This window comes from Molothrus aeneus, chromosome 5 (genome assembly GCF_037042795.1).
Source record: "Molothrus aeneus isolate 106 chromosome 5, BPBGC_Maene_1.0, whole genome shotgun sequence".
Taxonomy (NCBI): domain Eukaryota; kingdom Metazoa; phylum Chordata; class Aves; order Passeriformes; family Icteridae; genus Molothrus; species Molothrus aeneus.
Window position 1 is genome coordinate 55098187 of NC_089650.1, and position 24213 is coordinate 55122399.

General features: G+C 40.8%; 1 protein-coding gene across 2 annotated transcripts in view; it reads right to left on the minus strand.

The window, feature by feature from the left end:
- Positions 1 to 14682: 14682 nt before the first annotated feature.
- The window catches only part of CPNE8 (copine 8), a 71580-nt gene continuing 62049 nt past the window's right edge, over positions 14683 to 24213 (minus strand). For both annotated transcript variants that reach the window (XM_066549797.1, XM_066549799.1), the window contains 3 exons: positions 22822 to 22879; positions 20079 to 20152; positions 14683 to 16635 (listed from right to left, as the gene is read on the minus strand). In XM_066549797.1, the coding sequence (XP_066405894.1) occupies positions 16447 to 16635; positions 20079 to 20152; positions 22822 to 22879 (321 nt within the window). In that variant the 3' untranslated portion in view covers positions 14683 to 16446. The remainder of the gene's footprint in view (positions 16636 to 20078; positions 20153 to 22821; positions 22880 to 24213) is intronic.

Sequence of the window (24213 nt, forward strand, 5' to 3'; positions counted from 1 at the left end):
CAGGTTTGTGCCTCATCTGCTCAGAGGGTACATTTGTTGACATCACCTGGAGAGTTTGACATGTTGTGTTGGAGAAGCTGGGAGGTGGAGCAGTGGGATCTGGTACCACATTCTGCCACATCCCCACATGTGCTAGAGCAGCAGTATTGCCCTTTTCCAGACTGGGGAAAGGATCTGCTCCCAAACACTCTTCTGTTCTCTGTTTCTTGGCAGTGTCTCTGGTAGGGAAGGTGGTTTGGAGAAGTCACATGAACTTATAGCAGGTCCAGCTGATGGTTATTTCTCATGTGTTCCAGTAGAGGACTCCTCCTTAAGACAAAGGATCTGCCTTGTGTGAGGCACCACAAAGCAGAACATCAAACACACTGGCAGCATTCAGAAAGCTCTGGCCCTGAGCTGAAACTAATATCAGGTGTCAGGATTTCAGGAGTCCATGGCTGTACTTGGGAAGAGTGATAGAGCACTTCTTTGTGCAAGGATTTTTAATCTGTCTTCTGAAAAATACAGGACACTTCAGCCTTCACCTGTTAAGGTTGTCTTAGAATGTTATGAGAATTTCTCTGACCTATGTTAAATGCAGATCATTGAGTCTTTTTGCTACAACAGTAATGTGTCTTACAGGAACTCCTGACAGTTATATAGGTGGAAAGAAGACAGGAAAAGGCCCCCTGCTCCAGCTGGAGCTTAGGCAAATATCCTCCAGGAGGCACTGTTGGTAGAGTCATCATCATCTCTGCAGCCAGGGGCTGGGAAGAGCTCCTACTGCCTCACAAACACTGCTCTTTGAGGCAGCCAAGCACAGCAATGTATCCCTTCAGTGTCTAAGATAACTGGTGAAGAAAAGATAATTCCTAAGTCCTTCTTAGCTGACAGTAAGATCAAACCTGGCCCAGCCCACTGGGTTCAACAAATAAGCCAAAAACCAGCTGTCCACCTGAAGTATGTGGCAATGGCCAAACCCAGCACAGCAGTGTCCCACCTGAAACCTTTCCACTCCTGGGGGACCCCTGGCTCTGCAGACAGAGCTGTGGCTCCTGCACCACCAGCAAGATATTGGAAATGCAACATGGTTTATTACAATCTGCCTGTTGTCTATTATACCATTTATAACAAAAGGAAGGCAAATTTTTCTCTGACATTAAATCTACACCGCGGAACAGGAGAAAAAGCTTTGTTTTGACTTGTAATCTGAGCAAACCTGACAAGGAAGGAACAAAAAAAGCAAAGGAACAAAAGGCCATTTTAATAGCAGTTTTTTACAAAATAGAAATCATGAAGCTGAAGTAAAACAGCTGAAATGTTTGAAGTGTTCCTGCTAGAGCCATTTCCTCTCAGTATTTTTCCAAAGTCACCTTCTAAACAACTAATGCAACTATTACCTCTGTTACCATGTTAAAAACATTTGACCACTTGTTTGCAAGTATTAAGGATTTTCAGGGAAAGAGGAGTTGTATATCTGAAATTCATTCTCAAAACAGTAAAAAAAATAATCAGCTCAATCTAGGGATTGAGGATTCCCTCTGAAATCAAATGAGCAAGGTAGTAAAGTACAACTTGCTCTGATATATCTGCTGTACCTCATCTCTTTCTCTTCAATATACAAGGTATTATCCTTTTCAACATGTGTGCACCCCAGATTTGCTGTCTTGACATGCTCTTGATCCCCATTAAAACTCCAAATCATACATGATAATTATATGCAAGTTTTCCCATACATGATGCAAAAGTAATACTGAATTTCTTCCTTTGGCATTCACTGGATGAAATGCACAGTTTCAGTATAGCAGAGAAGACAGGCATGAGATCTGAATGTGATCTTTGAACATGGCAAGCTGGTCCCCCTCCAGTGCTCAGGTTACCCAGTGCTTAGTGTATGGCCCTTGACAAGGGCTGCAAGAGCCCAGGAGTCAGAAGAGGTCCATGATCTCCAGTGTGACGTAACTAAACAGGTACTCCTTGAAACCACTTGGCTTTCCCAGCTGCAGCAAAAGAGACACTCATCACTGAAGATTGCTCCAGAGAGTCATGACACTGTTATCTCAAACCATGCCCAGCCCAGACCTCCTGCATATCATGGTGGTGTCAGAGCCACATTTGGCAGGCTCAACTATCCTGTGAAGAGCTTCCAGGGGAGGGAATTTGGAGAATGTACCCCATTAGGGTTTCTTGTATTTGGCTGATATGCATAGAGCAACCTCCATGTATTACCCCGTTCAGTGCTTCTCCCTGCCTCTGAGATGCTGTCAAGCAGATTTCTCAAATGCACAGAAGAGAGTTTGGGGGCAGATCCTTCCCCCAGCCTGGAAAATGGGGATGCTGCTGCTATGGTACATGAGAGCTGTGTGGTCCTGTTGTAGCAGACACCACTGCTCAGCCCTGAATCTGCCTCCTTCAGCAGGAGAACAAGGCATCCCAAGTGTTGTGGCTGCTCAGCAGCCCTGGCTGCCATGCAGCCCACACAGGTGAGAAACTGTGAGCAGCCAGGATGCCCAGACAGATGTCCATCTCCACAAGCATAAGTGACTGCCAGGATGACACTGAAACTATGAACTATCCCAGTTATTTCTTGGAAGTCAATCCAGAGGCCACTCTCAGTGGGACCCCACCATTTTGCTGAAGCAAATACTCTCCTACCATCCTTGCTCTGTTTTTTCTAAAGCAGCGTGGTCCTGTGTGTGCAGCAAGGAACACAGAGTTGAATGCACCAGGAGATTGCTTCTGAGAATGTAGATCAAGCCACTCCCTTCCTGGCACTCACCTGTACAGGCTCCATTTCCTCAAGCTCATGTTTCCACAGAGGGCTCTGTGATGGAAGGGGTCCCTGGATGACAGCTGCTCCAATGCCCAGCTCAGCTTACATCAGATTTCTCAAGGTAATGCCCCATTGAGAATGCTGCCAAGAGAGAGGCTGACTGTCCAAAGGAGACCTCCTCTCCTCTCTGCAGAACATGTAGGGTTTGGGCTGGTCTGAAGGATGGTCCCTGGTCTGGGCAGTGCTGATCTAGGGCTGAGCTCTGAGTTATGCCAGCAGTACCTGAACTGCTCTGCATTGCCAGCTCACTTCCCCACACAGCCTGTGAGCCTCTGAAACCATTCAGATTGTTTCCTCTAGTTGAAATATTTTTAACCCACCTGAACAGCCCTAAAAAGTGAGATTCTGCCTCAGATTTTTTTTTTTCATGCAGATGAACCGATAAATGAGAGACGAGTAAAGAGGTGGAAGAACTGTGAGCTGAAAATAGGACATGACTGTAAGGTGAAGCACAAGAGGGACACATACAAAAAGTGAAGGCAACATGAATAGTGAAGGAAGACAACACACAGAAGCCAGTTTCATTTAACAGCTCTCTTACCAGGAATGGAAGTCATATGATAAAGACAAACTTCTCTCATACAGAAAGCTCTTACATCATCACCTGATTTTTGTCCTTGTACCTCCAAATAGAAAGTGCTCTGCCTCCCACACCAGGGAGGATGTGCCACCAAGGCACAGGCCCAAATGGAAATGGCAGCAGTTCTTCCTCCACTGCTTCTCTGAGGGCAAAGTAGAAACTCCAAAGCACAGAGTAGCCAAGGCATGTAAGGAATGTGGTCATTTTAAGTTAAGTATTTAGAGCCATGTCCCATGTCTAAGCCTTTCTGTGCCTTAGCATCCACCTGCCCTCAGTGGGGATTGCCCCATCACCCTTTTCTCCTGACAGGGAAGCAAGCAGAAGCAGCAGTGATTTCCAGTGCTCTTCTTGCCATTCCCAGCTCCTACAAAGAGGAGTCTGGGTGGTACAGAGGCCTCACTGCTACCCAGGGGAGGTAACTGCAAGTCCAAGTTTAAGAGCAGAAGCTTCACAGCCTCTGTGGGTGAAAAATCAAACAGAGCAGACTAAATGTATTACACTAATTAGGAGATGCACTATCCAGAGAAGAACAAGACAGTGCTTTCTTTGGGGGTATTAGCTGTTCCACAGATGAAAAATAAAGTCTTCCCAGCTGATCTGTCCTGGCTAATGTCCTTGCAGATAGGCTTTGGAATAGGTTTGGGCTTATATCTTCAGTTATCCCACATCCTCTAAGACTTTTGCTATTGAAGTTCATTCGTTGAAAGAATAAATAAAAAATATGTTTAGTAATTGAAAGGGAAACTAATGCTGTTTTCCCAGCACTCGGAAACTTGCCACACTGTCTTGCATTCAGCTACCTGAGAGCTAAGGCTTGTTGTGTAACTGTAGTTGTGGGAGGCTTTGTTCTGCACCCCTCTGGCCAGGAGGCTGCCAAGGCTGCCCTCAAATTCACCACTGTCCAGTGTCATTCATGGCATTGCTGGTGCAGACCAGGATTCAGCCCTGCACCCACGAGCCTCTCAGTGCTGCAGCTGCTGACAGCTGTACCAGGACAGCAGCTGCTGCTGCCAGTGACATCTGCCACACTCATGCTTAGCAATGGAACGGCAGGACCTGGAAGCAGGGTAGGGTTGAACATTGGAGCTTGGGAATGGAACAGAATTATCAGGAGTAGGGCAAAGAGCTTGCTGGGGCATGCAAGCCTATTTAATACTTCTGGGCAAGTGGCAATGCAGTGTGCTGCAAGCAGAAAAACACTGCTGAGATCTGTGGTTTGTAAGGCTTAGTCACATCACACTTGCCACGAATAAATGTTACACCCAGGGACAAATTAGTGAGGGAGGTCTTTTTTCTGACTGAAATCTAAATGATTTTTATGCTGCCACCTGAACTTCTCCAAATATTACAAAACCAGTCTTGAGCCTAGCAAGTCATCCCTGTGGGTGAAGAGTAGAAGGATGCTGCTGGCAGCTCCACTGCTGGGCAGTGAAAATGCTGAGCTCTCCTTTCCCCTCCCCTGCTGCCCAAACTCTGGGCTGCAGGCCTGGTAGAGCCCCAGCCCCCTGCCCACACCAGCTGCCCTGGCAGTGCAGGGCTCCTCCAGGCTGGTGCCTGGAGTGCACTGCAGACACATCCTCAGCCCGAGCTGCCTGCCTCCAGCCACATGGTCCTGGTGCACATTGCTGTTTACAGAAATGATGTATCTTCCCCTTTGGTCTCTGTTTTCCCTTGTGCAGAATCTTCCCAATTAGGGATAGATTTTTGGCTGTTTAGTTGATCAGTCCCATGCTTATGTATTAAAATTTTCTTCAGCCTGTTTATTCCTTATCCAAGGGTTTAATCAGCAATTGTGCTTCAGGGTAGCTTGTGTTTTTATTATCTACTTAATCAGATGAAAGAAGGCTCTTTTGTCTTTTTTAAATTTATTTATTCCTAATTAAGAAAATGGTGAGACTTGTTCCATAAGAGGACTGCAGCCTTGTACCTCCTAGGCAGGAGCAAGCAATGCTGCCAGGGGAAATATTTTGTACACAATCTTCCTTTCAGAACTGGTTATAAAAAAGTAGTGGCATGGACATGATCAATTTGATAAAAACCAGCTGCTCACTTACTGAGCCCTGCACCAACCTTGGACAACTTGAAATGCACTTATTAGAACAGTTTATCCCTATTTTTTATAGATAAATATATAAAAATTAAATATATAAACTAACATATGTAGTCAATACACAAACACTTCTTTTCTTTGAGGTTAGTATTGATTCCAGCAAAGCAAAATTATGCTGAAAGATAGAAAAAAATATAACAAAATATATGAAATTTTAATCCCCTAGAACAGCTCTCTGGTCTTCCCAAACCATCTGCTTCTCAGCCAGGTGTCTCCTGCTCTTGCAGGAGGAACACATACCTGCCTGGAAACCAGGCTGCAGAAGGACCCAGTGTTACAGCAGCTTCCCCACTACTGGTTTTAGGTCAGTGACAACTCATCAGTTTTATCCCTTCAATATTCTCTTCACAGCTTTGCTCTTCCCCTTGGGAACCAGCGCTGTGCTCAGTTCCTTTCCTTCACTGCACAGAATTTTTGATCTCTCCATGGCATCTCCTTCAGTGAGCTCCTTGTGGCCACTTTGCTTTTCCACAGCCCGGGGCTGCTGGGCAATGGCATCTCCAGGGTTGTCCCGTGTGTCACCCGTGTAGCTGTGTCCCATGGTGACAGTGGTGGCAGGGCTGCACACCCATCCTGTGCTGTGCTTGTTCCTCTACCCATTCCCACATCCCTGCCATGGTGCCACTGCCACCACTCCCTGACCACACAGCCCCAGGCACAGCCCAGTGCTGCTCCAGCAGCCAGTGCAGAGCTGTGGGGCTGCCCTCTCCTCTGGGAAACACGTGGGAGGAGTAGCTGGGTCCCTTTGGCTGTGTGACTGTGCTTGCAAATCCCCTTCTCCCCTAAGCCCAGGATGAATGCTCATGCACTCACAGGTGCCAGCACCTCTGCTCTGTCCTTCTTCTTCCACTAGAGCCCACGACAATACATGAAACCCTCCAAGACAACCTTTTCTGGCATCACTTGATACAGGGTAGGGTTGAAAATCTTTCAAGCCAACACTTGACTTGAAAGATTTTCATCAGCTTCATAGAGCACTATCATGGCATTACTTCAAGTGCCAAGTGCTTGAATTTAAACCTGGAGAATTCATTGCAGACCAAGACTCTGTGCAATCACTCCTGGATCCTCCAGTGATAATTGGCCATCAGTCGAGGAGGCTGCCAGCTCTGCAGAGAGCTGTATCCCAGGACAGCCTGCGCAAGGATGGACTTCCAGCAGAGAACCCAAGAAAGGAGGCTCACCACAAGACAGTTTCTCATGGTTATCATTACTATATGGTCTCATAATTGGAAGCACCTACTTGGCAAATGCCTTCTTTTTGTGTTTGGTTTTGTTGTTTTTTTATTCAGTTCCTTGTGAGGGCAAACGCCAGCCTGGTGATTCTGACAGCAGGTAAGATCTAAGTTGTTGAATTTTACCCATTTCACATCTTTGATCTTTATGAAGTTTGCCTCCCACTCTTTGATGTGACAGAACAGGGGGTTATTCTGGCTTTTCCTGTCAACTCCTACCAGCAGCTGGGAAAATGGTGACTTCCTTGCAAAAAAGGTGCATTCCAAAAACCATCAAAGCTGTGATTCTTGCCTACATTTTGCTCAGGTTTTGCTCAGGTTTAACTGAAGATTTGTCAGCAGCTACACAGGTATAAATGAGAAATAGCTCCATGCCTGACTCATCCAATACTCCACCACATATCCTACCTGGCAAGAGCTCCTGTTCATCTGCTGCAGCACAGATTTCTTGCTCTCAGGAGGGGGCTGAGAGGTCAGAGATCCCTTTCAGGAGTTTGTTTAAAACAAAAATCTGTGAGGTCACCGCTTATGCCCTTTTATCTCCCAGGCTGACTGTGCCCACTGCCAGAGCCAGACCTGCCCCATCTCCCTGGCTGGGGGCTCTGCTGGCACCTGGACCACAGGTCTTCAGACATCAACTCTTCTGCCTCTGCCAGATGGGAACACTGGAGGAAACAAATGTGCTCCCAGAAATAGTGGCTCCCTTTGTGGCTTTGAACAGCCATGTGTCACTCACACTCCTGCTGAGTCCAACTTTAGGTACAGCTGGCTGCTCTGGGTAAGGAGGGCTATTACTTCTTCCCAGAGCAGATTGTTCAGATGATGGACATACACATAATTCAATCTTTAGATTAGCCCTAAACTCCAAGAGAAGGGCTACTGAACCATCCCTAAGGGCCAGGGCAGAGGCAGCACAAAGCCCCAGATGGCAGTCCTAGAGGAGGTCATGCCAGCCCTGCTCTTCCTCACCAAGCCCCCACTGGGGTTTGCTCCCTCAGCATCTGCCTGTGGGGCTCAGGGGGGTGTCATGATGAAACAGGGGTGGCTGTCACTGCAGTGCTCTCACACTGCAGCCCTGTGTGCAGCAGAAGGTGCTGGAGAAGCCACGAGGGTGGAGGGGTGGAAACACAGCAGTGGGAAGAAAGGGAACAGAGGGAGGTGCTCCTGCTCTGACTCCATGCTGAAGCTCAGATTTGAGGTTAAACAGCACACAAAACAAACAGGTGGGAGAGTTTTCAAATCATGCAGGGACTTCTCCCTCCTTCTTAACTCTTGTGACATCTGCCTGGGCACAGGAACAAGCCAGCAGGGAAGGCAAAGCAGTGCATGGCCAAACCCCTGCACTCCAACTCCTAATGAAATTCACACAAATTTTAGAAAGCGATGGAGATGTCTGGAGCTTCCTCGACCTGTCACTGCCTTATTTCTAACAGATGCCATAATGAGGCACCTGGAGGACAAGATCATTTAGTTTTCTTTAGGGTAATCACAATTTAGATGGTTTGTAATTTAATAAGAGTGAGAAGGGAGCAGCAGCCGGAAGAGCTCTCTGGCTGCTCAGGCCTGATGAGCTGCAGCACAGGGGCCCTGCCATGTGAGCCATGCAGCTTTGCAGTGCTCACTTACAATGAAATCTGCCTGCTGCTGTCCTTGGGGGTCGAGCATGCTGGCCTGAGGCACAGCCTCCCAGCAGCTGGGTGCCCTGACTGCCCTGCTGCACCTCTTAGAGCAGGCAGCAGTCCAGCACACAGCAAAAGCCAGCAGCTCCTGGAGAGAGAAGCACATATGGCAGCTCCTACCTGCTCAGGAGGGGAGCACTTACCCACAAAGTACAGTGATACTTAAAAAAATCCTCTTTAAACAACCTATTCAGTCTAACAGGTTCTAAATAAAGCAACATTTCAGTTGGTTTTGCCATTGTGAAAAATAGATTTTGGAAGCCTGGTACTTTCTTGCAATGACAGGTAATATACAGATCTATTGATAATGGCACTGTGCACATATGAACAAGCATTTAGAGTCTTCTGTACCATGAAGCACCTAACAGGGCCAGAAAAACCCCTCACTAATATGGTGTGTGCTCAAACACGTCTTCTCTTGCTGATTCTTCCAGGACAGTGGGAAATGTTGCAGTGCAGCTGACAGCATATCTCCAATAATGAAATGCTGCAATTCAGTGGTTTTTCACACTCACAGTGGCATCACCTTCTTCCTGCCTGCATTCTTCTGAGAGGCTTGGCAAGATGGGAAAAGCTACTTCAGAAGCAACTGTGCTGTGTCTACAACTGAGGTGTAGGTTTGGGGTTTTATATGCTGTAAAACCTCTTCCTATGCTGGAGGGCACTTAGCAACAGGTAAATAGCCAATTTCATTAGCAGGTGTGATTTCTCCATAGTGTCAGTTCTAGTGATTGGGCTCACTGAGTAAAATGCTAGAAAGCAGTTTTATTTTTGGCTTTTTGTAGGGCTACCACAGTGGCACTTGCTGAGATTTGTATGGGTTTGAGTTATAGAAAAAAGACAAGTTTTGAGGAGGTCTAGATAGGAGAAAAAGAGGATAACTCATGTTTAAAACCAGAGGGGTTCTTGTTATCAAATAATTTTCATGGTTATAACAAAACAGTGAATGTCTGCAGCTCCAACTGGAGGAGAAAACCATGAGCTCAACGGAAGGTCATTGGGGAGAGCAATTACAGCTTGCATTGTAAAGTGATTTCCCCTCCACACAAAGGGGGCATTTATTTCTGAATTTTAACATGATAAACATGCAAAGCACAGATTTAAAAGCATCTGATAATGTTAACCTAACAATAGCTTTATTCCAACATCCCTTAAAGATTCTTCAATTCTTTTATGCAAGGATTTGCCTGCTATCAGTGAGTGAATCAGAGATATGAGGCACATACCAGTTTTTGTTACTGAAGGGACTGCATGTTTCAGTACAGCCTAGTGCTATGAACCTCAAGGAGCCAACAGCATATTGTGTATTGCTCCTTTTAAAGGAATCATAGGGAATATTTCTGGGTTTTGCTGGGTTTTGCTTGGTAAGAACAGTTGACTGAGTACATCAAGCCAAGGTGTCATAACTGTAGAATTGACTGTACTTAATTATCAATAATGGGACAGTTTTCCTGCTCTTCCAACACCTTGTTGCAAAACCTCAGGTGTACAGGTGGGGACTCCCATCTTGCTGTCCACTTACACCAATTTGCTTGGCATATCCTGCTCCTCACCTGACCTTCACCATGAGACTCTTCCCTCCTCACAGCCTTTGGTCACACAGGGGCTGGTTGCCTCTCCTGCCCACTGGATGCAAGTCTCCTAAGGGTCTCCAGCTACATGAGCCTCTGAGCCATTATTTGGAAACAGGTGACTGGAAGCACACATGTATTTCAGACAAGATCTCACCAGGGCTTTCTTCAGCCCTCCTGGTGCCTTCCTAATCACCCATGCTCTCCAGTCCTCTCCCTCTGCATTATCCTTTCTTCTTTCTTAATTAGGCCACCTACCTTTGTAGGACTGACAAAGGGGGCTTCAGGAGGATATTTAACTATTTAATGTATTATTTCCCTGTTCAGAAGGAGGCTGCACAATGAGGGAATCCCTAGCAACTCTCCAGTGTGATCTAAACAAATTTCTAAGACAAAGATGATGTAATTTCCCTAAATGCACTAGAAGGGGCCTCCAGACAGTTTGGGAGGTTTGCCTATCTGCCCATGGAAGCCACCCCTGCTGCCAAAGACAGCAACATCACCCATCACTGCTGACCTTTGAGAGCAGCACCCCGTGCACAGACACAGTTACCACACTCCTTCTGGCAATCTGCATACAAAACACACCTAAGTGCTTTACTTTTTCCCTCACAGGTTAAAAACCATCTGCTTTTTTTCTCTCCTGGACTCTTTCAAAATTGTCTGTGTTGTTCCTAAAGTGTGACCCCATGGACCAGACACAGCTCAGGTTTCAGGACAGCTTAGCCTGGAGAAATTATTCTCTCTCTTGCCATATGAACACACCCGCTGTCAGCATCTTCCAGGGTGATCTTTGCTTTTTATGCAGCAGTATCACAATTGGATTCATGTTCTGTTTGCAGTTCAGCTGTAATCCACAAATTATTTAGTACCAAACTGCTGCTTATAAAGGTGTCTTTTATTTTCATTCCATTTGTGCTTATTTATCTCCCTCCTGAATGTAATATTTTCCACCATTTTTTTCCCTGACCTTCCCTTCCACTCATCAAAACAATTTTTTAATTTATTCAGGCTTCCCAGCCTGCAATCCTGGTGAGCTAATACTTTCATTCACTTTAAAAATGTAGCCTCTAACTCCTTTGTTTACTGCATTATTGGCAACATTTGCCAGAAACTGTGATGAGAGACTCCTGCTGGACTCTCCCTTTCCTCCAGGTTTGAGCACCTATTGATGTTTTCCATTCCCTCCTGCTCACAGAAAGCCATAGGCCAAGGCTGCCTGGTCACTCCTATCCTTTCAGAGCTTTCCTGACTTGTACCAGGGAAGTATTTAATCTTCTCCACAGTCTGCAGTAGCCCTTTGCTCATGGAATAGAGACAATTTTCTTCTCCTTGAATTCCCTCTGGCTGGTGATTGTGTGCTGATGGCCCCCTCAGTTTAAAACACAGCATTCAGTGCTAATCACTGTGCACATCCAGTCAATTGCTTTGATTTCATGATCAGCCTGAAGCAAAGCAAACCACAGGGCATCCTGTGGCACAGGGACACACAGGCCCCCCAGTCATTACTGCAATCTTGTTCTTCTCAGAGCTGGGCAGAATTTTTGCTCCCTGGGAAACAAAGCAGTGCAGGAGTGATGGAATTGTTCAGTGCACAGGCACAGCCTGCAGGGGCTTGGGAAGGTCCTCCCACCACAGGATCCACACTGCATGATTCCTGGGCAGGTGTCTCACAGCCCTGGTGCACCTTCTCCAGGATGGGATATCTGTAAGAACACTCAGTCACTTCAATGCCTTCGATGGTTTGCAAAATAAAATCATCAAATAAAAATTCCAATGATGAAATTTATTATTGTCAAGTGTTCAGCTGTAGGCACATGCTCCAAACTGAAGTACTCTACACCCTTTCTTTAGATGGCCAGCTTGAAAATATCATTCATCTACAGCCACTTGCACACACATGGCAATGCATAATTGCTGGCTGGAAAGAACACCTGAAGCCATACCCTACCAACTCAGTGGCAAAGAAGCAAAAATCCACCATGCAGCACTGCAGAAAATGTGTACAAGTGCTACAAGCCAGTTTAAAAATGGAGGGCATTTCACATGAAAAAGATGAACAGTATGAAACAGGAACCCAGGAATGGGAATGGGCAGTCTGTCCTTCTGAAAATGTTTCTGCTGCAGTGACACCCACCTGCTTCCCCACACATGCATTCACTAGGGCTGGTCCTGCTCTCATGCATCTCCCTTGCTCTGGGAGCTCAGAGATGACCTCTGGAGGGGAGGGCACCCCACAGAAATCCTCCCTGATCCTTTGCCCAAATTGTTCTGGCAGTCAGTGCCCCTCTGAGAGTCCTTCCAGTTGATCCACCCGATATCTGAAGTCTCAAAACTGCACCCAGTACATGAGCCAAAGCCTTACTAATGTGAGAACATGGATTATCTCAGGTGGCCATTATTCAGTGTTTTACTTACAACACCTTCCCCTCACTCTCTGTTTTGTGATCCACTACAGCCTCAGACACTGTTCTAAAAAATTGCTGCAGAGTCAAAAAGTGCGGTAACTGTGCAGTAGATTTTTGTTACTCCAGTACTCTTACCTATTTGTCCTGATTGAATTTGCTCCTCTCTTTTAGGCAATTTTTCTAATTCATAAAAATAATTTCAAGTTTTAATTCAATTTTTGGAAGTGATTAAATTATCTCCAGTTGATATAATCCAATAATTTAATAACAAAATATTATATATTGCTTCATCAATGGAAATGGCCAAGTAATATCAAAAGCAAGAAAGTCCCTAGGGAACAGCAATTGTTCTATTTCTTGAGTTTGATGATGGAAGACTGATAGCATTTCTCTGAACAATCTAACCAGCCTTAGAGTACTTCACAACACTTCAAACAAGGCCAGTATCCTGCTTTGCTTTTAAAATGTCTTCTTAGAGCAGCTGCTTCTCTTTTTTATCCTAAAGCTCATTATATTGCTTTTTAAGAAAATTGTCCCAAAACTATGTAGTAGTAGCAAATTTTTATTGGTAGAGGTAAACCTTAGTCCGAATGTCTTTATTTTTAATTGACTATTTAATTCAATGATTATCCCTCTTCTGTGAAGCTTGAAGGAAAAAACCCCATCGAGTACTTAGGTTTTCCCTAATGGACTCAATGTTCATCCTTTTGCTAAATAATTGATTTAACTTCCCTTTCTAGCAGAGGTTTCTTTAGGCTTTTACAGTCATAAAATTTTTTGAGTTTTTCTGTTCTTTTTTACACAGATCTTGCTTTTACATTTATACATAGCTACATATTCTTCCTATTCTTGTTGATTTTTCTTTTTAAAGAACTTCTGGAACAATTATAATGGCCTCTTACTATGCTCCCAGCTTTCCCATTGCACTGGTGTAACTTCTCATTATGTGTCCTTTTATTAGTTCTTAAAGATGATAAATAATTTATCATTCTGTTTGTTTCAACCATTTTATTAAGTATCCTGGAGTGAATTTCATCTGCTCCTACTTAGGTGAGAATTTCCAGCTTTCCCAAATGCAACTTCTTAGAGAACAGCACCCTCCTGAATCCTCTTCATCTCCTAGAGACACTTCCCTGGGGCACTACACAACAAACTCTTTTTGCAGACCACTGAGTGGATTTGAAGCCCATGTAAATTCTACTATAACCTTCCATCTTTGCCTAAAATGACAAAATTCTATTTTGTAACCAAGAGCAAACCAGTTTCTTCTTCCAGATTAGCATCAATTCCTCACCAGTCTGAATCCAACCTAGGAGTCGCTCTTGACTTAGACTCCATGAGCCAGTGGAGTCTAATTCAAGAGTGAATTTCCTCATTTGAAGGAAATTTGTGCCAGAAGATTTTCTGCATGTATTATGAAGAAAATATCTATTCCAAGATGGATACCAGTGGAAGAGAGGTTTTGTCAAGGCCAACAGTTTCTCTCAGGACAACTCACCTGTCACATAATGTGTCACCTTTTACTTTTTGTAAACATAAATGCCCTCTGCTACTCTTCAGGCATGACAAGTTAGTAAGTTTTGATAGCAGCTAGCATTTCTTGGGAAGGAATAAGAATTTTGTGTTCCATTACTCTTGAGAATAAAGCCAGGAGTAAAAATGGCTGTAGGTGATTTTTTGGAGAAATTCAAGCTCCAAGCTTTAACTCTCATTCCCAAAAAACTGGAATGAGAGTTAATATGTGAGATTATGTAATGATTCTCACGTTACAGATTCAAGATGTCAAGCACAGAGAATCTCACAGGTCTGGAAAGAGCCATTTTCCACTAGAGTTCTCAGTTCACTTATCACAACTATTTCTTTCCATTAAATATGTTATATTTAGAACCCAATACTAAACAGAAGAAAAAAACCCCAACAGTGTGGAATAGAATAGACTGGTGCTTAGGCTGGATAGAGAAAATAGCTTTGAAGAAGTAATACCTTTCTTTAAAAGTTCTTTCACTTGTTAAATGAACTGCTAGATTAGTTTTGAGATTAAACTAATAAAGGTACTGGCTAAATGAGAGCTAATAAACTACTCTCAGCTGAGTAAGTTTGTTCTGGCCTTCTAGTGATATGTTGAATACATGGCCCACTGGGAACCAGCACAAATATCAGCATAGAGATTTGCCTAATCAAATGAAACAGGAAAAACATAGCATAACTTCAGTTTTTTCAAAAGTGCCAACACTGATCATGCAAAAAATAAATGTAGAAGATGAAAGGAGAACACCACCACCATATATTAGATTTAAACTTACTCTTTATGATGCACTTTCATCAAAATTTGTAGTTGCCAAGTATCAAATTTCACTCATGCAACATCAATCCACTAAGAAATACATATTTTGGTGAGAAAATTAAAGTCCATATTTATGTAAAAACTGTTTCAAAATAAAAATAAAACAAGATTTTTTTTTCCAAAAAAAGATTTTTTTTTTGTTTTTGTTAACAGAATAATTATTTGGAAAACATAATTTCCCACATGAAATAGTTAAAGGAAGTTAAATATCTTTAAAACTGGAAGATTCTGCATTTACATAGTTATGCCATTAATATTGAAGGTATGTTTTCTGGCAAAAAACTTCTCATGCTTAAAAAATGCACCTTAGTTTTATACTGTACATTACAACATACAGTAGTAAGAAACAGAATTAGTAAACAGGTTATATGCAAAGAAAAAAGTTACATATACAAGACAATTACAACTGTGACACAAAAAAAAAATGTTCAGTTTAAACAGTATCTGAAGGCAATTCACAATCATTTCAGGAGTTCTGTGAAATTTAAGGCCATTAGTTCTAAATAAAATGTATCTGACACAAACTCACAAAACCGTGTATTTTGTACAAAATATACATGCAAAACCATTTTGTAATTATATATCAACAGGCATATAATAAATTTTTTTGGGTAGTTCCGTACACAAAATTGTGAACAAAGCAACATAGTTGTGCAATTTTAAAACCAGTTAATTAACTTTATTATTCATGCACCCTGAATGGAAATGTGATTAAATGACAATATTAAACCCAAATATTATTAAGCCCAATATCCCTTTGAATGGGCAATCTAGACAAAAAAAAGTTAAGATTTAAAATTTTTGGAGTTTAAAATGGTCCATTATAAAACATCCGCTGTAATCACTTCAAAAGACACTTCTGATGCAAAATTTCCAGTGCTTTAAGGAATGTATTATATGATTTAATGAGCTCAGTGAGTCAACTATAACACGCTGATAGTTCTGGATTGAGGTAATTTTCTTTAATTAATTACAGCAAGTAACTATTCTAATTTGTTTCAGTAGTTAGTTTAAAAAACTGTAAACTTAGATAAACTCAGAAATTGGAGAATCTCTGAAAAAAATACACATACCTCCCCCTCAGTCTGGAGCCAATTATAAGTCATATGCCATTATGTTATTCACATTTAGGAGTTGAAATTTTCAATACATGAGATGAATGGATTACTGAGAACTGATTGAAGCACTTCAGTTACTTTAAAACACATTGATATATTTGTCCTTAGCTTTCATTTGTATTTGTCTGGACAAACATTCAAAGAGATATTGCTTCTCTTGTTATCTTGTGACAAACTATTGCAAGCTAGAAGACATGTGAGTCAATATTCCAAACTTTTATTCTTAAGAATAGTTATAAAAGTACTGAAATTTAAAAATAGTAACATGTAAACATTGATACAGAGTAATAGCATTCCTATACATTTATATACACACAGTATTCAGAGAGGACCCAATCTTCTGAGTTGAATACCTGACTTGTGCTTCCCCCCTCCAATAAATACATCAAAAAAGTAGGGTGTTTGGACTAAAAAAAAAAGTCTCAGAACGTCAACATTTTGCTCCTAGCATTTAAAAGCTTTCCAGTTGCTTATGCAACTAATAGGAGAATTTTGGTATGTGAAGAGAAGTTTTCTAGCTCCAAAAAGTTATCAGAAGCTACTGCTGCATCCAGAGATTTGTGATAAATGCTAAACCACTTCAGAGCAGTCATATCTGAGTCTGCAACACGTGAACTGGGGGTGTGTAGGGGGGTGGTGCAGGTGATGGCTTTATTCCTCTGACTCTCATGTAGGACAGAAACTGCTCTGGGATTTCAGCCAATACATCTTTAGCAAGTCTTGCCATGCTCAACACGTGGTTTCCACTTCTGTCAATGTAATCTCGGAATGGCACGAACTACAAAACAAAAGAGACGTTCACTCAGACACAGAATGTATCTTACAACATGAAAGAAGAAAGCTCAGCCTAGGGGGTTAGAGTACATGAACATGTTACCTTACACAGCTTTAATGTACCCATACAGAAGTTGCATTTTATGTTATATATTTTTTAAATAAACATTGTATCTCAATTTTTATAGATCTGCCTTCTAATAGAAACAGTGTAACACTTCCCCTTGGGTGAACACCTTCACATGAGCCACGGCTAGCTCAGGTTGCTGATGAAGTGCTTCCCTGATATATTTGGGTTATCTCTCAACCCTTTCCATGCAAGAAGGTAATTCTGTCTCAGAAGCCATTCTCAGCTTGCATTCCCTGCTCCTGGGGCCACACACCAGACTGTCTCCACTCTGGCACTTGGGGAGTAGATTTTTTTGACCTCTGAAGTGAACAAAACAGAAAGGATGACTTTAAAATTTTTGACCATTTTGCATTATACCTAGTAGAACTCTGAACCACCTGAACACTTTTAATATGATATTAACAAAAGCATAAAGAAGCTAAGCAAAAATTATTGGATGAAAAAATAAGTTGTTATGTGATATCTAGATGTTCAACACCTGAACCATTTACCTGCACAGCCCTGGCTTGGATTTTGTAATACTTAATGAGAATCTTGTGCCACTGGCATACCAAGAGGAAACAATCCAGGCTTCTTGATTTTTTTTCCTTGTGTAAAAAGTACATGCAGTCTGAGTTAAAGAACATGCATCCCATCCTAGGAGATCCCCTTACCCATTAGTCTGCAGACATGAAATCACAGACCCCTGTTCTGTAGCAAAGTGGGGCTATTTCAACAGTGTAATTGTTGAAATGCAATTATACAACACAGATGGCCTGATTTAGCTCTTCTCCTCCTCTCCCCACACTGCAGAGATGTCAGAGCAGCTGGAGGAACTATGGACAGGAAAGCAAACCTAGAGATGTACAAGGACAGCTAACATGGAGATGGCAGAGGAACAGAATGAAAGGCATAGGAGAAACCAAAGGGAAACTGATGGAATGCCAAGTGCTTTTTCTGTAATTTAAGAGTTTAATTAAAAAGGCTGATGTGCCAAATTCTCAGGAGAAACAACAGGTGCATCACTATAAGTAAATATTCTCCTAAAATGTCTTAACCAGCAAAAGGATAGGAAAGGAGCAGAAATTAAAACTGAGGAAGAAGTGCTACACATGTAGTACAGTCCCACAACATGTATACATACTAGTGAGGAGGAGATAGTGCAGAACATGCCTCTACATGAGTTGCAGCCAGTAGCAAATATAACACATACAGTGACTCACTGTTAACAGACAAACTTTTCCTGTACTAATTTAATCAAAATATTTCACAATACTGTTAGAATTAATAGGTAATTTCACTAGTTAATTTTAATTAACCTAATACACAAAAATCCCCACTTTTTATTTGAGTAGTTAGTTTTATAAAGGCAAATCAGTTTCAGCTTCCTAGATACAAAATAAAGGTCAAACCAAATTTAGACAGTTTGACAGAATCCCTTTTTATTTATTTAGTTAGTCTATAAAGTCAATATTTGTTAGTATTTAGACAGAAAAAGTGCACAAAATAATACTGTCTTTGAGTAATTCAATATGGCATGGGGCAACATTGTGATTAAAATATATTAATAATAAATAAACATTTTATTACAATTCTGATATGCAATGAATTCCAAAGAAATACAAAAGAGTATTCACTGCATTTTTTTTTTCAGCACAGGTTAGTAATCTCAAAGCAAAGCATTTTCACAAATCTTGTTTATAATATGTTAGAACTCTATCCATTTGTGCTCTTTAAAGCTTTTTGGGCTGCTATTATTAGAGAAATTATGTTGCTTATATTTAAATGCATTTAAACATAAATGTAATGCTTGCCAGAAGACACCTGAATTAGCTTTAAAAAAGCTGAGATGGCACACAGGGCTTTGCAGAAATAGGAGGTTGGGGTCCACACACTGCTCTGCTGAAAGCACTGACATTTACAGAACTAAACATTACAGACAGTCCCTCTGCAGCCCAATGTGGACACCAAGGAACACTTCAAAGACTTTGACAAAATGAGAAACTATTTCTTATTTCCTGTTCAGCTGCCTTATATCATCCCTACTTTCAAAACTATCTGACAACAGTGACCAAAGAAGCCAGCATGTTTTACTCTTCTAAGAGTTTTGGTATCTCACTTTGTCATCAGCTGTTATCTCTATATGTTGCAAAAATGAAAAAAGTGTCTTTCTCAACCATTAGAATTCAGGAATCCATGACTCTCTTTAATGTATATCCATAGAGAGTATGATGATAATTTAATTTCTGTCTTATGCTCATTTCTGATCCCCCTTTAGAAAAAAAAAATAGAGAGAATTTTAATGTAGCATGCAAAAAGACTGAAGAAGACTGAAAAAAAGAGTTCTGATCATTTTCATTTCCATATATTTATGGAGCTTTCCTTATTACTGCATTCTAATAAAACCAAAGTATAAAATAAGGTATCAAATACATGTTTTGAACACCTCCTTGGATTGAAATATTACATCCACCAGCAGTTATCAATCAAATCAATCCTTAAACATTCATGTATCAGTATTTGTAACATTAAACATTTTGAAGTTTCAGTTCCTGCAGATATAAATGGAAACAAATAAACATATCCCAAAATTCATCAGCTGCTATCTGACCTTAACTATCATGCAATATGAGCTATTGATATGGCTCACTTATTCTTCCCCTATATATATTCTATTAAACAACAATATAAAAATCCAACCTGTCTTCAACAGAAATAAGTGAAAATTAGTAAGAGGAAAAATAAGTGAACAGCACAAAGTTTGACAAATGGGAGGAATAAAGGAAGAAGAAGAAATGGCAGTCCTAAGGTGAGGTTTGAATCTGTCAGTGTTTAAGAGGCATTTGGACAATGCCCTTTTTAACAAGCTCTAACTTTTAGTCAGCCCTGTACTTAAATGGCCAGGTAGTTGCACTAGATGTCTGTTGCAAGTCCCTTCCAACTTAAATACTCTATTTTATGAATGTATTCAGGCACTACCAGGAAATATGGCTTCCATAGAAGATTTACTTTTAGCCAGAACCCATTTTTTTTTCTAGAAACATCATGTTTCTCCAAATTTTCTGTAGCTAACTCTTCTCCATGGCTGCATAACACCAAGACTTTATAACAATGCCCTGCCAGTTAGGGGTCATTTCCTAACAAATGCAGATCCACTCTTGTGTGTTATAAAAAGGCTTTGAGCTATCACAGAGATTTTCTGAGCTTGTTATAAACACCTCAAGATAAAGTATGTCAGTGCTAAGGTAAAATGAAAGGTAGGAATATAGATAGAAATGAGAATTCAAAACAAAGAGGAACAGTAAAATCTATCTATGAGAATATATTTTCTCTCCCACCTGCACAATGTCTCTTTCTGCAAATCTTCCTCTTGAAGAAATCCTCACTACATCCCCATCCAGTTCTTCCATGGCTTAAAAAAATAAACAAAAAACCCTATGAGTTCAGGTACACAATAAAATCATCTTACTGAGAAAAAGTTCAGACAACTTACGCTTCTGAGCAATAAAAAACCAACAATTCTTCCTTCAGTAACTGTTAAGATCATTTGCATCAGAAAATACATCATGTTTTGTAGCTGTTTTGCACTTTTTCATGGTAACAATACATACTTTTATCTTTATTGTCACCTTCAGAAAAGAACAGACTATGAAAAAGTTTTTATCCTTTCATCTCTCAAAACAGCAAGTATATCTGGTTTTGTAAGGCAATATATATATATACTTTCAGGGGTAGAGAAGAATTCATCTTCAGCAGCTATTGTTACAGAAGATATCAGAGGAAGCAGCACAGAGAGGTAATAACTCACATTCACACTGAAACAGCAGTATCCTCTGATGCTAAGGAATGAGGAGTGCTTAAAAAAATATTAAATTTATTGGGCAATTCTTCTTGTATCTTCTGAGCAGGATACAGGTAAGCTCTGTTGTCCAGATACCTGGAAGCTATTCTAGGTGGAAGGATGTACCTGCTCTCTTGTCAGTGTTGAAATGGATGGATTTGGGATCTCAGGTTATTGCTGAGATGTTGGATCTGCAGTTCTACAAACCTGCTTTCAGTGTGTGCTATAAAAACCAAAGCCCTGCACCTCAGCTTCTCAGGGATTTACAAACTGGTTTACAAATTTAAAACCAGCACTTCAAACCTAGTTCTTCTGAAGCAAGAACTAGAAAGTATAAGTGGCACCATCAGGAGCCAAGCTGAACAGAGTATATTTGTTTAAAGAAACAAATCAGTGGGTCTGCAGAGCATGTTGCCTGATGATGCTGTTGCAAAAATGTACACATGTTCAAACCAGGACACTGAACAAGTATTTGAAGGAGTTTCCCTAAAAAATCTCAAAAAAAGACATAAAGCAAATCCTGCCCAGGAAACTCCAACCTAAAACCAATATTCAGGGAAATATCACATTTGCTTAGTCTGTTCTTCACATTCTCTAGGGAACTACCCATGGCAATGTTAGCTACAGAATACTGGACAGAAATGCTTCTGATGTGACCTGTTACAGTCATCCTCACATCCTTTAAGTGAAGCTCTGCCAAATGTATGTGTCATCTACCCAAATTTCAAAGTTTTAGGAACCCTCTGCTATCCCCCAGGGGCTGGGAGATGCAGGGAACAGGGAGATCTGAAGAGGAGCAGCTTGGTCTCTCTAGGGCAGAACTGAAGCTCCGGGGGCACTCGAATGTGCAGACACCCTGAACATCACCCCCCTGCAGGCACAGCAGACATGGAGTCTGTTGTTTCTTCCAAAAGGAATTTCTGTAAATGGAAATAATTCCTCTGTCCTCTTGGGCACTGAGGGACCACAGATTTGGCACACAGCTCAGGGTGAATCTCACTGGGGCAGTACATGCTGGGATTGTGGCTCCAAAGATGGAAACTGCATCCTGCAGTACAAACAGAATCCCAAATTGAGGAAAGGGGGAGGGAGGACACCCCAAGAACATGTCCTGACTGAGAAAGGGAGCCTGGGCAAATCCAAGGACTAGACAAACAGGGAGAAAGGGAAAATGCAATGGAGGGGTCAGAGAATGGTAAGTAACACAGAACTTGTTGGAATGTTGGAATTCCCAGGAGTAAAAATGAAGTTTACAAATTTCCATCATATGCATTTATGAATATAAACTGTCCTTTCTCACTGATTGTGGCATACAATCATCTGAAGTGCAAGTGTTCACCTGGATAATTTTTTCATGGAATAAGATACTTAAAATTATGACTACTACACCACTTGCCCAGCAGCATAAGAATAATGTTTGGAATAAAATAAATTTTAAATAAAATAATTTTTTCCTTGTTTTTTCCTCTTTTTTCCTACATTTAGAGTATTTGTACAAAAATTAACACGTACAGTCATTAGTGAGCACTAAAGACCTGTGGTAGTAGTGCTAAGTACATTTTATGTACCACAGAAGGCATAGTGTCTAACCAGATGCACTAGAATTAAAAGAAATTATTTAGGACTTTGAGGAACAGACTCACACAACGTCTACACTTCACAGGGCAGTGATACATACTTAATAAATTAATACAAATAATGGAAGCAGATTAGTTATTACAACAGAGAATGGTGTTCCAGAATATCATAGAAAGAATATATAAATAACCTGGTAATTTCTCTCCTGCTGCAATATTCTGTCAATGCTGCTGCACAGTAGGGCTCACTCCTGTCACCAAGTGAAATCCTCTTTAATCCAGATCGCCTCAAATTTATTTATTTTTCTCAAGATTTTATTACCGCAGTAAGATCAATATTTCCACTCAACTGACACTTCACAAGGCATCTAAATATTTGTGCTGAAGAAATGGAACATTTCTTGAGTATACTTACTTTACTGTAAATGCTGAGCCCCCATATGGCTCTGGCTTGAACAGAGAGCCTGAGGGGCTACACAGCTCCACATGGTAGCTTGTAATCACACCGAGTTATCAATCAATCAATCCAGCTGGAAATGCCAGCAGCACTCACTCCTCACTTCATATAATGTTCTTTTAAGGACCAATATTTGTTTGGAAAGCTACATATTACTAAATTGTAAGCAAATCTAAAATATTAGAAAAAAACATTAGAACACTTACCATCAAACTCTGCTGGTCCTACCCCCACTATAATTATGGACATTGGAAGCTTTGAAGCCTTCAAAAGAAGAAGAAAAAGAGGTTTAATGCATAACATAACCTCTGCCAGTAATAGGAGATCTGAGAACAAAGTGAACAAAAACCACACAGAAATTATGTTTTAAAGAACAATTTTTCCCCCTAAAAAGCTGAGTGGTGTAAACTGTCTAATTAAGTGGTACAAAACATCTTGGATGAAGATAGAAGGGCACATGATTATTTTATTTTTCCATTACCAAGTCTTTGAATCATATAGAATGCTAATTAAAGACAACAAACTATGTTAGCATTTAATATTAATGTAACAACTAAGAGGACAAATTTCTCCTAGAAACTTTTATAAACTGACAGTAATTGCAAATACGTATTTAATAACAATCAGACATTTATTTAAATGTGCTTTGCTGTTTCCTGATCTTACACAGCTGCTTGCAACTATGGGACACTATTTCTACATTGATCTTATGCCAATTTTTAAAAGGAAAGAAATAATCTATTTGAGCAATATGTGTATTACATTTATCCCATTAATGAAATTTTACTCTAGTCAATCATCCATGCCACAGACAAGCAAGATATAGAATTGGCCTGTGGTAAAATTTTTAATTTTACTTTATCTTATTCATTCAAAGATATCTGGCCTTCTCTGAATAAACTCTGTAAAATCTTTAAAATTGTGAAGACACTATCTTAAATATTAGACTCTCCTGTCCTGATAGTAGCATCAGTTTATAGAAATAATGTGAATCTGCCTCTGATGAAGAAGGTATCAACTAAAACCAAAGAACATTCAGCAAATGTCAGAGTTGACAACTTACTGAGATAATTCTGGTAACTCTGTTGCTTATTGAGATATTGTGATAAACTGTAAAATGTCTACAGTCATTTTAAACATTAAACAGGAGCATACACTGCTCCTGTAAAAAAAAAATCATAGATGTAGACCTTCTGATCTCTTAGTACAGAACCTTCTGTTTTCTAGAATGTTATTTTTGATTGTAAGAAAGTATCCTTTAAAGAGATTCCTACGCACACAGACACAGAATTATGTGATACAATGAAATATGAAACAGTAAGTGGCAAGGACAGCATAAAGACAAAGAGTTAAACTTTTGCATATAAACCTAAGTGTTGGCATTTCCTGAATGACAGCATAACCTTTAAACAGTTTAGTAAAACAGAATGTGTCTGACATATATGCTGTAATGAGAAAGATGCCTAAAAGCACAATTAATGTTAAAATTGAAATATACTCTGAGTTTTATACACATCAAGTTGCATTGGACATCATTGCCCTTTTTAGTATTATGGATATTATTAAAACTGAAAAAACTGCTACTGAATAGCATTTAA